The following is a 13,465-nucleotide window of genomic DNA, read 5'->3' as shown; positions in this document are numbered from 1 at the left end:
CAAGAGCCTCTTGGGTGATGCCTTTGACCATTTTTATTCCCCTTAAGGGTTTGGACATCTTCCTCTTCCTCCTCTTCACCTCCATCCTCCTCCTCCTCCTCCTCCTCACGCAGCCTCCCCCCCCGGAGCTGCTGCCCATCCCCCTCCCATTGCGCCATGCGGGGTGGGGAAGGGGCAAAAGAGGGGGGGAGGAAGGAAAGGGAGGGAGGGGAAGGAAAGGGGGGGAGGGGCAGAACCAGCCCACCCCAACCCCCACCCCCTAAGCCCCTCCCCTATCCAAACCGCCCCCCCCTCCACCCCCCCGCCCCTCCCACCCCCCCCCAAGGTCCTGCCTGGGTCATTGCTGCAGCTTCCCCCCCCCAATAAATTACAAGGAGAAGGGTAGGGGGGACAGAAAAAACAGAGGGGGGGGTGGGTGCTTTTTGGGGTGCCTGGGTCCGGTTGGGGGGGTGGGTATGGTCGGGGGGGTCACTCCTCGGGGGGCTCGGTGAGGAAGGGGGGGGGTGACGGCGTGCGCCTGGGCGATGGCCGCCAGCTCCTTCAGGAACTCGCTGAAGATGACGGCGCAGTACACTGCGTTCTTCACCCGCGGGGGGGCGCCCGGCGCCTCGGCGCCGCCGCCGCTGCCCTCCTCGCCCGGGGGGCCCGGAGGGGTGGCGGGGCCGGCGGGCGGCGGCGGGGCGCTGCCGCTGGCGCCGCGGGCGTGCTGCAGGGCCAGCTGCGCGGCGTGGCGGGCGCGGGTCGGGCTGTTGGCGTGGCGCAGCAGCAGCTCCCCCAGCGACGGCTTCCGGCTGCGCCCTGCGGGGAGGCGCGGATGGTTATGTCGCGATAGGGGGAGGCTATGTCGCGACAGGGGGAGGGTTATGTCGCGAGAGGGGGAGGGTTATGTCGTGACAGGGGGAGGTTATGTCGCGAGAGGAGGAGGGTTATGTCGCGAGAGGGGGAGGGTTATGTCATGACAGGGGGAGGTTGTGTCGCGATAGGGGAGGTTATATCGCGATAGTGGGGGAGGTTATGTCGCGATAGTGGGGGAGGTTATGTCGCGATAGGGGAGGTTATGTCGCGATAGTGGGGGAGGTTATGTCGTGAGAGGGGGAGGGTTATGTCGCGACAGGGGGAGGTTATGTCGCGAGAGGGGGAGGTTATGTCGCAACAGGGGGAGGTTATGTTGTGAGAGGGGGAAGGTTATGTCGTGAGAGGAGGAGGTTATGTCGCAAGAGGGGGAGGTTGTGTCGCGAGAGGGGGAGGGTTATGTCGTGAGAGGAGGAGGTTATGTCGCAAGAGGGGGAGGGTTATGTCGCGACAGGGGGAGGGTTATGTCGTGAGAGGAGGAGGTTATGTCGCAACAGGGGGAGGTTATGTCGCGAGAGGGGGAGGTTATGTCGCGATAGTAGGGGAGGTTATGTCGCGATAGTGGGGGAGGTTATGTCACGATAGTAGGGGAGGTTATGTCGCAAGAGGGGGAGGGTTATGTCGCGACAGGGGGAGGTTATGTCGCGAGAGGGGGAGGTTATGTCGCAACAGGGGGAGGTTATGTTGTGAGAGGGGGAAGGTTATGTCGCGAGAGGAGGAGGTTATGTCGCAAGAGGGGGAGGTTGTGTCGCGAGAGGGGGAGGGTTATGTCGCGACAGGGGGAGGTTATGTCGCGAGAGGGGGAAGGTTATGTCGTGAGAGGAGGAGGTTATGTCGCAAGAGGGGGAGGGTTATGTCGCGAGAGGGGGAGGTTATGTCGCGAGAGGAGGAGGTTGTGTCGCGACAGGGGGAGGGTTATGTCGTGACGGGGAGGGTATGTCGTGAGAGGGGAGGTTATGTCGCGACAGGGGGAGGTTATGTCGCAAGAGGGGGAGGTTATGTCGCGACAGGGGGAGGGTTATGTCGCGACAGGGGGAGGTTATGTCGCGACAGGGGGAGGTTATGTCGCGACAGGAGGAGGGTTATGTCGTGAGAGGTAGGGATGTGTTGTGGGGGAGGTTGCGTTGCGATAGGGAGTGGGTTATGTCACGATAGGAGGGTGTTTACGTTGCGATAGGGGAGAGTTATGTCACGATAGGGGGAGGGTTATGTCGCGATAGGGAGTGGGTCATGTCGTGATAAGGAGGGTTTATGTTGCCAAAGGGGAGGTTATATCGCGATAGGGGAGAGTGATGTCACCTCCCTCCCAGCCCTTCCCCAGACCCTCAAAGCCTCCCTCTGACACCCCCCAGCTCCCCAAAACCTCTTTCCAGCCCCCCCAGTTCCCCAAACCCTCCCTCCCAGAGCCACCCAGACCCCCAACTCCTCTCTCTGTCTCCCCCAGCCTCACTTTTTCCCCCCAAACCTCTTTGCAACCCTCCCCAGACCCCAGCTCCTCCCTCCCAGAGCCTCTCAGATCCTCTCTCCAACCCCCCCCAGGGCTCCCTCCCAGCCCAGCCCCTCCCCCTCTCACCAGGAGTGTCCCTCCGCAGGCTGCCCCCCGCGCTGGGACCTTCTGCCCCCTCCAGCCTGCCCCTGGCCACCAGGAAGCGTCTGGCCCTGAGCAGCAGCCCCGGGAAGTCCTCCTGGCTGGCTGCAAAGGTCTCCAGCTTGGCCTTCACCGAGCCCAGCACCTGCGGGGGCAAGGGAGACGTGGGCAGGGCACCCCCCACGGGCTGGGGGCACAGGGGCAAGGTTCTGCGGTGGGTGAGGGTCTCAGGGTGGGTGAGGGTCTCAGGGTGGGTGAGGGTCTCAGGGTGGGTGTTCTGGGGTGGGTGAGGGTCTCAGGGCTTCAGTTTGGGTCATGGTGGCCTGAGGATGGGGCTTGGTAGCACCAGGGTGGATGATGGTGGTGCCAGGCTGGGTTGTGGCAGTGCCAAGCTGGGTTGTGATGATCCCAGAAGTGGGTGGGGGGTTCTGGGGTGGCGCCAGGTTGGGTTGTGGCGGTGCCAGGCTGGGTTGTGGTGATCTCAGCAACAGGGTGGGGGGTTCTGGGGTGGGTTGTGGCGGTGCCAGGCTGGGTTGTGACAATCCCAGCAGTGGGTGGGGGGTCCTGGGGTGGGTTGTGGCAGTGCCAGGCTGGTTACCTGCAGCAGGGACTTGACGCTGGGCTGGAAGACCATGTTGGTGTTGAGCAGGAAGGAGCGCAGCAGGGGCTGTGGGTAGGATGCCAGCTGTGCCAACAGCCCTGTCAGCAGGCAGTTGACGTAGAGGGAGTTGTGGGGCATGTTCTCCAGCTTGCCAAACAGCACTGCCACGAAGGGACCTGCCAGGGGGAGGGTGCCAGCTGGGCAACCACCACCAAGCCTGCCCGCCAACAACACCACCCTCAACACCACCCCCACCCTGCCTGGGCTACGTGGGCACAGCTCAGGGATGTGGGCATAGCTTGGGGATCTGGGTACAGCTCAACACTGTGGGCACAGCTCAGGGATGTGGGCACAGCTTGGGGATATGGGTACAGCTCAACACTGTGGGCACAGCTCAAGGACATGGGCACAGCTCAATGCCATGGTTACAGCTCAACACTGTGGGCACAGCTCAAGGATGTGGGCAGAGCTCAGTGCTGTGGGCGTAGCTCTAGGATGTGGGCACAGCTCAGGGACATGGGCACAGCTCAAGACTGTGGGCTCAGCTCAGTACTGTGGGCACAGCTCTAGGATGTGGGCACAGCTCAGCACTGTGGGCACAGCTTAGGGATATGGGCAGAGCTCAGTGCTGTGGGCACAGCTCAACACCACAGGCAAAGCTGAGGGATGTGGGCACAGCTGAGGGATGTGGGCACAGCTCATCCCCACGCTCCCACCCCACCCCCAAAGTGCCAGCCCCGTGCCCCCTACCTGTGAAGGGCTGGCTGGGAGGTGCCCCCAGCGCCCTCGGCGGGCTTGCCACCAGCTGTGCCAGGGGATCCTGCGCCTTGGGCGCCGCCCGTGCCAGCGCCTCCCCGTCGGGCAGGGTAGAGAAGCTGGCGAAGGCCTCCTCTTCCTCCCGGCTCAGGGGATGGTGCTCTGGCAGCTCCTGCAGCTGGGCAGCTGCTGGCACCTCACAGCCAAGCCCCGTGGGGCTGGCACCATTCTTCAGCTCGGCCTCGATCTCCTTCAGCTCCTGGGTGAAGGCCTCGATGGTGACTCCGGCGCCGCCGTTGGCATCGCCAGGGGCTTGTGCCAGCATCTCCTCCAGCAAAGAGTCCACCGAGGGCATCGCCTCCCAGCCGGCTTTGCCCTCAGGCGCCGCCGCTCCTTTCTGGGCTGGCACCGCCCCCCTGGGAGTGCCATCCCTCCTTTCTTCCTCCTCCTTCTCCCCCTCCCCACCTCGTGGGCACCTCCGGACCTTCTTCACCACCACATCCTCCTCTTCTTCTTCTTCCTCTTCCTCCTCCTCCTGCCACCCCACAGAGGGCACCACTCCATTGGGCACCGCTTCGGGCGGGAGCTCTGCTTTAACCTCGGAGTAACCTTGGCACGGCCCTCCCTCGGGCAAGCCTCGTTTCTTAGTCCGGGGGGTGGGGGGAGCAGGTGGGTGAGGGGCATCCACAGGAGGGCTGGCAGAGGGGTTGGCAGGCAGGCTGGCAGCGGGGGGGGTGGGTTGGTCGCCGTCGTAAGGGGCGGACCAGACTCGGCACGCCCAGGCGCAGCGCTCCACGCTCCGGCGGGCATCCCGCAGGTACTCCAAGTAGTTGCCCTCTAGTTCCCAGGAGCTTTCTTCCCAGTGCCCACTGCTGCCAACTCCTCGATGCCAAGGACTGCCCGAAGGGGTAGCAGGAGATCTCGGGGTGGTGGTGGTGGCATCGTGGGCAGCGCTGGGTTGGCGGCTGAAGAAGGAGAGGCGAGAAGGGGTGGAAGGTTTGGCAGCAGCTGGCATCGCTGAGGAGGAGGAGGAAGAGGAGGTGGAGGAGGAGGAAGAGGAGGGGTCCACGGTAGGGCTGCCTGGACCTAGAGGAAGGAGGGGAGGGAGGTGGCATCAGTGTGGTGAAGTCTGCCCCCCTGACCGACCTCCTCAGTGCTGCTTGGCATTGCCAGGGCGAAGCCTTCCAGTGGCCTTCCAGAGCCATACCCTGGCACTACCCCACCTGGCATCCCCATGGTGAACCCTTCCAGTGGCCCCCCAGTGCCATACCCTGGCACCAGACCCAGTGGCATCACCATGGTAAAGCCTTCCAGTGACCTCCCAGTACCATACCCTGGCACCAGCCCACCTGGCATCACCATATTGACTCCCCTCCCCAGTGACATCCCATTGCCTACCCTTGCCCCATCCCGCGTGGCATCACCACGGTGCCCCCCCCATTGCCCTACCCTGGCCACCTGGCATCACCCTGGTGCCCCTTCCAAGCCCCACAGCATCCTCCTGGTGCCCCTTTTCCAGTGCCAGTGTCTGCCCTCCCACCCCCCACACCTTGCCCAGTGCCCTACCCTTGTGCCAGGCTGCCTGCTGGTCGCGACGCTCCGGGGGTGGCACCGGGGGGTGCCCTCGGGGGTGGCAGCAGCGGGGGGTGAGGGAGAGGAACTTGGCAGCTGCCCGCCCATAGATGTCCAAGTCCCTGACGGCTCGGCGCTGGCTCAGCATCAGGTGGCTGCAGGGCAGCAGGTACCTGGGGTGGGGGGCACCAGAGGGCACACTGGGGCACAGCAGGGGCACGGCGGGCACGGGGAGGGGCAGGGTAGGGGATAGAGGGGACAGGGATGGGGACAGAGGACACAGAGGGGACAGGGATGGGGGCAGGGACATGGATAAGGGGAGGAGCTGAGAGACAGGGATGGGAGGGAGCCAGGGTGGCAGGGTGGCAAGGTGGCAGGGTGGCACTACCTGAGCACCAGCTGCAGCATGACATCCTCGCAGTTGAGGCTGAGCAGGGTCCTGAAGAGGCCCAGGGACACCATACAGAGCTGGGGACAGCAAAGGCACATCAGGGGGGCAGAGCTGGCACTGCCAGGGGGCACTCACCATGGGACAGGGACGTGGGGCAGCCACAGCTGGCACTGTCAGAGGCTGTGGGGAGCCATGGGGTGGCTGAGGGGCACCTTGGGGCACCACCTAGAGCTTGTGGGGCATTATCTAGAGATTCAGGAGCACCTTGAGGTGGCTGAGGGGCACCTTGGAGTGGCTGAGGGGCACCAGCTAGAGCTTGTAGGGCACCTTGAGGTGGCTGAGGGGCAGCGTGGGCAGCAGCTGGAGCCCGTGGGCAGCGGGAGGGGGCTGAGGGGCAGCCTGGGCAGCAGCTGGAGCCCGTGGGCAGCGGGAGGGGGCACGGGGCGGGCGCGGGGTGGCACTGACCCTGGAGGAGCCGGCGATGCGCGTGACCAGCGTGTCGAGGATGGTGGCTCCGTCGTGGCGGTGCAGCAGCAGGAAGCGCAGGAAGGTCTTGAGCAGGGCAGGCTCGGAGACGCTGCGCAGGAACAGCTCCAGGTAGGCCGTGCTGGCCACCAGCTCCTCGGGCGACGTCTGCACGGGGGGGGGGCACCAGTGCCAACAGTGCCAACGCCACCTCTGCCGCCGGCACCACCCCAGCACCGCGCACGGCCGCTGCCCGGCTCGCCGCAGCCTCCGGCAGCTCCAACCTCCCAGCAGCTCCAGCTATCAGCTCCAGCACCTCCACCTCTCCAGCACCTCCAGCCTTCCATCACCTCCAGCCTTCCATCAGCTCCAGCCTTCCAGCACCTCCATCTCTTCAGCATCTCCAATCTTCCATCATCTCCAACCTTCCATCACCTCCAATCTTCCATCAGCTTCATCAGCTCCAATCTTCCAGCATCTCCAACTCTCTCTCAGCTCCAGCCTTCCATCATCTCCATCCCTCCATCATCTCCAACCTTTCAACATCTCCATCCCTCCATCATCTCCAACCTTTCAACATCTCCATCCCTCCATCATCTCCAACCTTTCAACATCTCCATCTCTCCACCATCTCCAACCTTTCAGCATCTCCATCTCTCCATCAGCTCCAATCTTCATTCATCTCCATCGCCTCCAACTTTCCATCACATCCAACTCTTCACCATCTCCATCATCTTTAATCTTTTATCATCTCTAACTCTCCATGATCTCCAACCTTCCAGCATCTCCAACACCTTCAACCCTCCACCATCTCAATCATCTCCAACCTTTCAGCGTCTCCATCTCTCCATCAGCTCCAATCTTCATTCATCTCCACCACCTCCACCTTCCCATCACATCCAACTCTCCATCACCTTCAATATTTTATCATCTCCAACTCTCCATCATCTCCAACCTTCCAGCATCTCCAACACCTTCAACCCTCCATCATCTCCAACCTTCCAGCATCTCCAACTCTCCATCATCTCCATCACCTTCATCCTTCCAGCATCTCCAACTCTTCAACTCCAGCATCTTCAACCTTCCATCATCTCCAACTGTCCATCACCTCCAATCCTCCATCACCTCCAACCTTTCAGCACCTCCCTCATCTCGACCACCTCCACCCCATGCCCCCCTCACCTTGTGCAGGGCAGGTCCCATGACGGGCACCAGGAAGCCATTGTGGACGTAATCCACCAGCTGCTTCTGCACCAGTGGGTGAGCCACCTGCCGAGGAGCAGCCCTGCAGCTCAGCACCCTCCCCCTTCTCCACCATCTCCATCACCTCCAAGCCCTCCATGACCCCCAATCTTCTCCCTTCTCCACCATCTCAAACTCTCCATCCCCTGCATCATCTCCATCACCTCCAGCCCTCCCCCTCCATCACCATCTCCAACCCTCCCTCTTCTCCACCATCTCCAACCCTCCACCTCCCGCATCATCTCCATCATTTCCAAGCCCTCCATGACCTCCAGCCCTCCCCCTTCTCCACCATTTCCAGCCCTCCCCTTCTCCACCATCTCCAACCCTCCCCCTTCTCCACCATCTCCATCACCTCCAAGACCTCCATGACCTCCAACTCCTTCCCTTCTCCACCACCTCCAACCCTCCCTCTTTCTCCACCACCTCCATCACCTCCAAGAGACCTCCACTCCTCTCCCTTCTCCACCATCTCCAACCCTCCTCCACCTCCTCCAAGCCCTCCACCCTCCCAACCTTCTCCACCATCTCCCTGCTGCAGGCCTGAGGTTGGTGGTGGTGACAGTGGGACCCCACCCCACGTCCCCACCTGGATGACAGCGTTGCAGAAGTCCAAGGAGTTCATGAAGAGGACCAAGGAGGAGACTCCCAACCAGTCCTCGCGGCGCAGGCAGTGCCAATCGTCCCCTCGGGCCTCCAGCTTGCGCGGCAGAGAGGAGTAGAGGGCACTGAGCCCTGTGGCCAGCACCTGCAGGGTGGACAACCGAGCCATGGACCTTCCTTCTCCAGCCCCCAGAGCCAGCCCAGCAGAGCTGCCCAGGCAGCAGCCACCAAAGCAGGTGGGATGGTGGCAGGGGCCAGAGCCAGGAGAGCGAAGCTGGGGTAGGTGCCTCCAGCCCTGGATTCCCAGCACCTGCACAGGGAGGTCCTTCACCTCCAGGTCCACCATCACCTCCAGGCCTCTGTCATCTCCAAGCTCAGTCATCTCCAGCAGTTCACTCACCTCCAAGCCCTCCATCATCTCCAAGCCTCCACCTTCTCCACTACCACCTCCAACCCTTCACCTTCTCTACTACCTCCAACCCTCCTTCATCTCCACCACCTCCAACCTTCCCTCATCTCCACCACCACCTCCAACTCTCCCCCATCTCCACCACCACCTCCAATTCTCCCCCATCTCCACCACCACCTCCAACCCTCTCCCTTCTCCCCCACCACCTCCAACCCTCTCCCTTCTCCCCCACCCCTTCCAACCCTCCCCCATCTCCAACCCCCCTCTGATGTCCCAAGCCCTGGCCCTGGCCTGGCCTACCGGGCAGAAGTAGGAGTTGTCAGTGATGGACTTGGCTACAGCCTGGTTGCTTGCAGACATGGCCATGATGAGGAGCAGAGCATCCCTGGCCTGCTGCCCCAGGACCCCCTCGTGGTGGATGAAGGGGATGAGGAGGGAGAAGATGATGAGGTTGGCAGGGCCTTGGTCGGCCTGGCTGTGGAAGAAGAGCTCCAGGATGCTGGGCTCTTTGGCCACGTTGACGCAGAGCTGGTTGAGGAGCAGGACCAGGCTGTTCTCCAGGGAGGCTGAGGTGGGCTCAGAGCAGAGGCTGAGGAGCCTGAGAGGCACAGAGTGAGAGGGGCTGGCAGGGAGCTCCAAAGTGCCTGGAGCAGGTCTGGAGTGCCTCCAGAGGGGGAGCCTCCACAGCCCCCTCCTTGGGCAGCCTGGCCCAGGGCTCTGCCACCTTCTTGGGGCAAAAAAACCCTCCTCTGCCTCAGCTGCCACCCAGTGCCCCTTGGCCTGGCACGGGGCACCACCTGCAGCCTGGCTCCAGCCTCCTGCCACTCAGCCAGCACACTGATTAGCATGGACAAGGTCACCTCGCAGCCTCCTCTACAGTGCCCCTTGGCCTGGCACCGGGCATCACCTGCAGCTGGCCTGATACCTCCCCCACCTCTCCTGACACCTCCCAGCCCCTACCCAACCTCTCCTGACACCTCCCAACCCCTCCCCAACCTATCCTGATACCTCCCCAACTTATCCTGACACCTCTCAACCCCTCCCCAATCTGACACCTCCCAACCCCACCTGATACCTCCCCGACCTCTCCCCCCGCTCTTTAACCTCTCTCTCCCCTCCCTAACCTCTCCCTCCCCTCCTTAACCTCTCTCCCCGCTCCCCCACCTCTCCCAGCCCCCCTGGCTACCTGAGGAGGGGGCTGAGGACAGGCCTGTGGCAGAGGAGGGGCTGGTGAGCCTGGCTGAGCAGCATCTCATAGAGCTTCAGCTGCTCCACCTTGCGCTCCTCGCCGAAGTCGCCCTGCAGGTGCCAGCAGAGCAACCTCTCCAGCAGGTTCTCGGCGGCCACGAAGTCCAGGATGGGACCCCGGGAGGTGCCCTCCGGTGCCCCCCGAGGCGGCCTGTCCTGTGCCAGGAGGTTGAACATCTGGTAGGTGTTGTTCCTGACGGCGCTCAGGTCGTCGGGGGCAGGCCTGCAGCCGCCGGCACCGCCGCTGGCACCGCCGCTGGCACCGCTGCGCTCCAGCACCCGCAGCACCTGCCAAGGTAGGGGGAGGGGGCAGGGGCACACAGACAATGCCACCGGGGGTTGGCACCTGACTGGCATCGCCTGGCACACTGCCCGGGTGGTAGCCAACAGGGCTCTGCCCAGGCAGGGTTATCTGTGCCACCCACACCGTGCTCCAGCTCAGGGCTTGGGCGGGCACTGCCTGGCTGCTTGGCCTCAAGGGATTGGCACTGCCAGGCTCATGCCAGCGGCAGCCTTTGCTTGCCAAGGGGACAGGGCAGCTTCTCTGGCCCTCTTAGGAGCACTCGAGAAGATCCAAGCCTCCACCAGCTCCACCCTTCCACCACCAGCCCCAACTCACCACCACCTCCAACCTTCCATCATCTCCAACGCTCCACCACCTCCACCACCTTCACCCCTCCACCACCTCCACCCCTCCACCAGCTCCACCCCTCCACCAGCTCCAACCCTCCACCAGCTCCAACCCTCCACCACCTCCAACCTTCTGTCATCTCCAACCTTCTGTCATCTCCAACTCTCCACCCTTCCACCTTCTCCACCACCAGCTCAAACTCGCCACTATCTCCACCACCTCCATGATCTCCACTACCTCATCCTTCCATCACCTCCAACCTTCCACCAGCTCCATGACCTCCATGACCTCCACCACCTCCATCATCTTCACCCTTCCAACACCTCCAACCTTCCATCATCTCCATGGCCTCCACCACCTCCATGGCCTCCATCATCCCTACCCTTCCACAGCCTCCACCACCTCCACCCATGACCTCCATCACCTCCCCCCTTCCCTGACCTCCACCCCCTCCAGGCAGGTCCCCACCTGTGCCCAGTGGTTCTTGAAGACCATGAGGCAGGTCTCGGGGTCGGCAGTGACAGGGCTCTGCAGGGTGGCACTGCGGGGGGCACGGTGCCCACCTGCCCGTGGGTGCAGCTTGGTCAACCAGCTCATCCTCTGCGCAGCTGCTGGCACCTGGGGATGGTCACAGGCATGGGTGGCACCTGGGGATGCTGCCAGCTGCCACCACGGCGTGGTCACGGGGGGCACCGCGGGGACCTTCTCTCCATGCTGTGGGGACAAGGGGGTGGGGGTGGGAGTGGCTCAGAGCTTGGATGGCACCAGGAAGGTGCCTGAGATGCTGAGGTGGCATCAGGATGGTACTTGGGACACCAAGGTGGCATTGGGAGAGCATCATGGCACACTGGCATGGCAGCAAGATGACACCAAGCAGACTGAGGTGGCACCTGGGACACCAGGATGGCACAGAGGGGGGTGGCACAGGGGAGGTGGCACAGGTGGAGTGGCACTGCCACCACACCCAGCTCTGCACTTTGAACCTGGCACCCAACTGTCCCCAGTGGCACCACAAGAGGCGCTGGTGCTACCCTGGAAGCCAGCCACTGGCACCCACAGCAGGGACTGGGGTGCCCAGGGGCAGGTGCTGGCCCTGGTGACCCTTACACAGTGATGTCACTGTGGCACCTGGCACCAGCCCTGGCACTGGGCCCAGGGGTATTTATAGGTTGTCAGAGCAGTGCCAGCTGGGAAGTGGCTGCTCAAGTGACACTGGGACGTGCCCAGGGCCTTGGGCACTGAGTGCCACACAGCAGGGGGCAGCCCTAGGCATAGACTGGCATAGGACACAGCTGCTGCCACCTCAGTGCCATCCTCATGCCCAGTGCCAGGTCCTAACAGACACAGAAGCTGGCACAGGTCAAGAGGCTCCTGGGAGTAGGTGGCACTGGGCATGGGAGTGAAACTTGAGCAGAGAGAGGCCAGGCACAGAGGTGGCAGCGGGCAGAGGGTGGCACTGGGCATGGGAATGACAGCAGGCAGAGAGTTGGCACCAGACAGGAAGGGCAGGGATTGGCACTGGGCACTGAGTTGGCACAGGTGTGACAACGGGCATGGCAGTGACACTGGGGTGGCACCCACAGGGCCAGGTAGCAGCAGGCATGGGGGTGGCACTGGAATGGCACCGGAGGTGGGGGTGACAGTGGGCAGCGTGGGTGGCACCGAGCAGGGACTGACACCGACCCCAGGGCTCCATTCCTGCCCCCTCCGTGCCCGCTGGGCACCGTCCCCCTCCCCTGCCCCTCACTGACATCCCTCCCCCCCACACACACTCCCCGGTGCCCACACTGGTGCCCACCCCTGTGCCACCGGGACCCCCCCCCCCCCCCCCCCAGTCCTGCCCCCAGTGCCACCTACCCGGGGTGAAGGTCACGGCGGGTCCCGTCCCGTCAGTACCGGGCCTGGGGAGGGGGGAGGGAGGGGTTGGCATTGGGCGCGGCGCTCGGACCCCTCCGGTGCCCGCCTGGTGCCCCCCCGGTACCCCTTAGGACCCGCCCCGTGGGTCTCCCGGTACCCCCCTGGTGTCGTCCCGATGCCATCTCCGCTGCCTTCCCTCCGCCCCCCCTCAACGGTGCCCTCCCATCGTGCCGCCCGGTGCCCCTCGGTACCCCCTGCCATGCCCTCCCGGGGCCCCTCCCGCTGTCACTGCTCCAGGTCAGGCCCAACTCTTCCCCCTCCCCCCCCCAACCGGGACAGCCTCGGGGAGGCCCCGCCCGGTGCCACCTCCTCCCTCCCCGCCCCCTCCATGAGGACACCCCCGGGCCCGGGCCGGCCGGGAACGGCAGCGCCGCTACAGCCCCTCGGCTCCCCCCAGCAGGCCTCGCCTCCCGCTCCCCCGGACCCGAAGCCCCTCGGTCCCCGCTTTGGTTCCCACCTCCTCCCGCCAGCTCCCGTTCCCGGTGTCCCGGTTCCGGTGTCCCGGTTCCTTTCCCCCCAGTTCCCAGGTCAGGTTTCCCTCCGCTCCCAATGCGCCCTCACCTCTCCCATTCCCGGTGTCCCGGTTCCTGTTCCGACTCCCCTCCAATTCCCGCTCCCGGTTTCCCACCCCCGTTCCGTTCCCGGTTTCCTCTTCCCGGTGTCCAGGTTCCGGTGTCCCCTCCCTAAATCCGCCTCCCCCGCCCCGTTCCCTGCTGCCATTCCCAGCCCCGGTTCGGATTATCCTCTCCCTCCCCTCCCCCCCGATTCCCGTTCCCGGGGTCCCGGTCCCCCGCTCACCGCCCGCCCCCGCCGCGGGCCCCCCTCGCCCGCCGCCATCTTCCCGCCGCCGCCGCCCGACGCAGAGCGCTCGATGGCCCCGCCCACGGCCCCGCCCCCCGCTCCGCCCACCACCAACCAACCTCCCCCTCCGGCCTCGACTCCCGCCCACATACGCCCGAGTCCCGCCCACCGCCCCCAGGCCCCGCCCACAACCCGCCCAGCCTCACCCCCGCACCCTGCCCCCAGACACACAACTGCCTCCCCCGGACCCCGGCCCCGCCCACGTACGCGCAGGACCCGCCCACCGCCTTCAGACCCCTCCCACAGCCACCCAACCTCTGCCCCTCAGCCCAACCCCGCCCACAGACGTCCAAGCCCCGCCCCCCGCACGGAAACCACACCCACATCCA

General features: G+C 64.4%; 1 protein-coding gene across 1 annotated transcript; it reads right to left on the bottom strand.

Annotated features, from left to right (window-relative positions):
• Positions 1-407: 407 nt before the first annotated feature.
• Positions 408-13,115, bottom strand: FHIP1B (FHF complex subunit HOOK interacting protein 1B). Its single transcript, XM_064144154.1, is given in 14 exon segments — positions 408-501; positions 503-798; positions 2,426-2,585; positions 3,039-3,217; positions 3,792-4,883; positions 5,364-5,542; positions 5,758-5,837; positions 6,226-6,393; positions 7,408-7,494; positions 8,057-8,215; positions 8,780-9,077; positions 9,666-10,015; positions 10,827-11,072; positions 13,074-13,115. Coding segments are annotated over 14 exon segments (3,366 nt in total). The 5' UTR covers positions 13,113-13,115; the 3' UTR covers positions 408-468.
• Between the last annotated feature and the right edge of the window lie 350 nt (positions 13,116-13,465).

This window comes from Pogoniulus pusillus, chromosome 6, assembly GCF_015220805.1.
Source record: "Pogoniulus pusillus isolate bPogPus1 chromosome 6, bPogPus1.pri, whole genome shotgun sequence".
NCBI classification, from domain to species: domain Eukaryota; kingdom Metazoa; phylum Chordata; class Aves; order Piciformes; family Lybiidae; genus Pogoniulus; species Pogoniulus pusillus.
The sequence above is the reverse complement of the archived record's forward strand: the minus strand, read 5'-3'. Positions and strand labels throughout refer to the sequence as shown.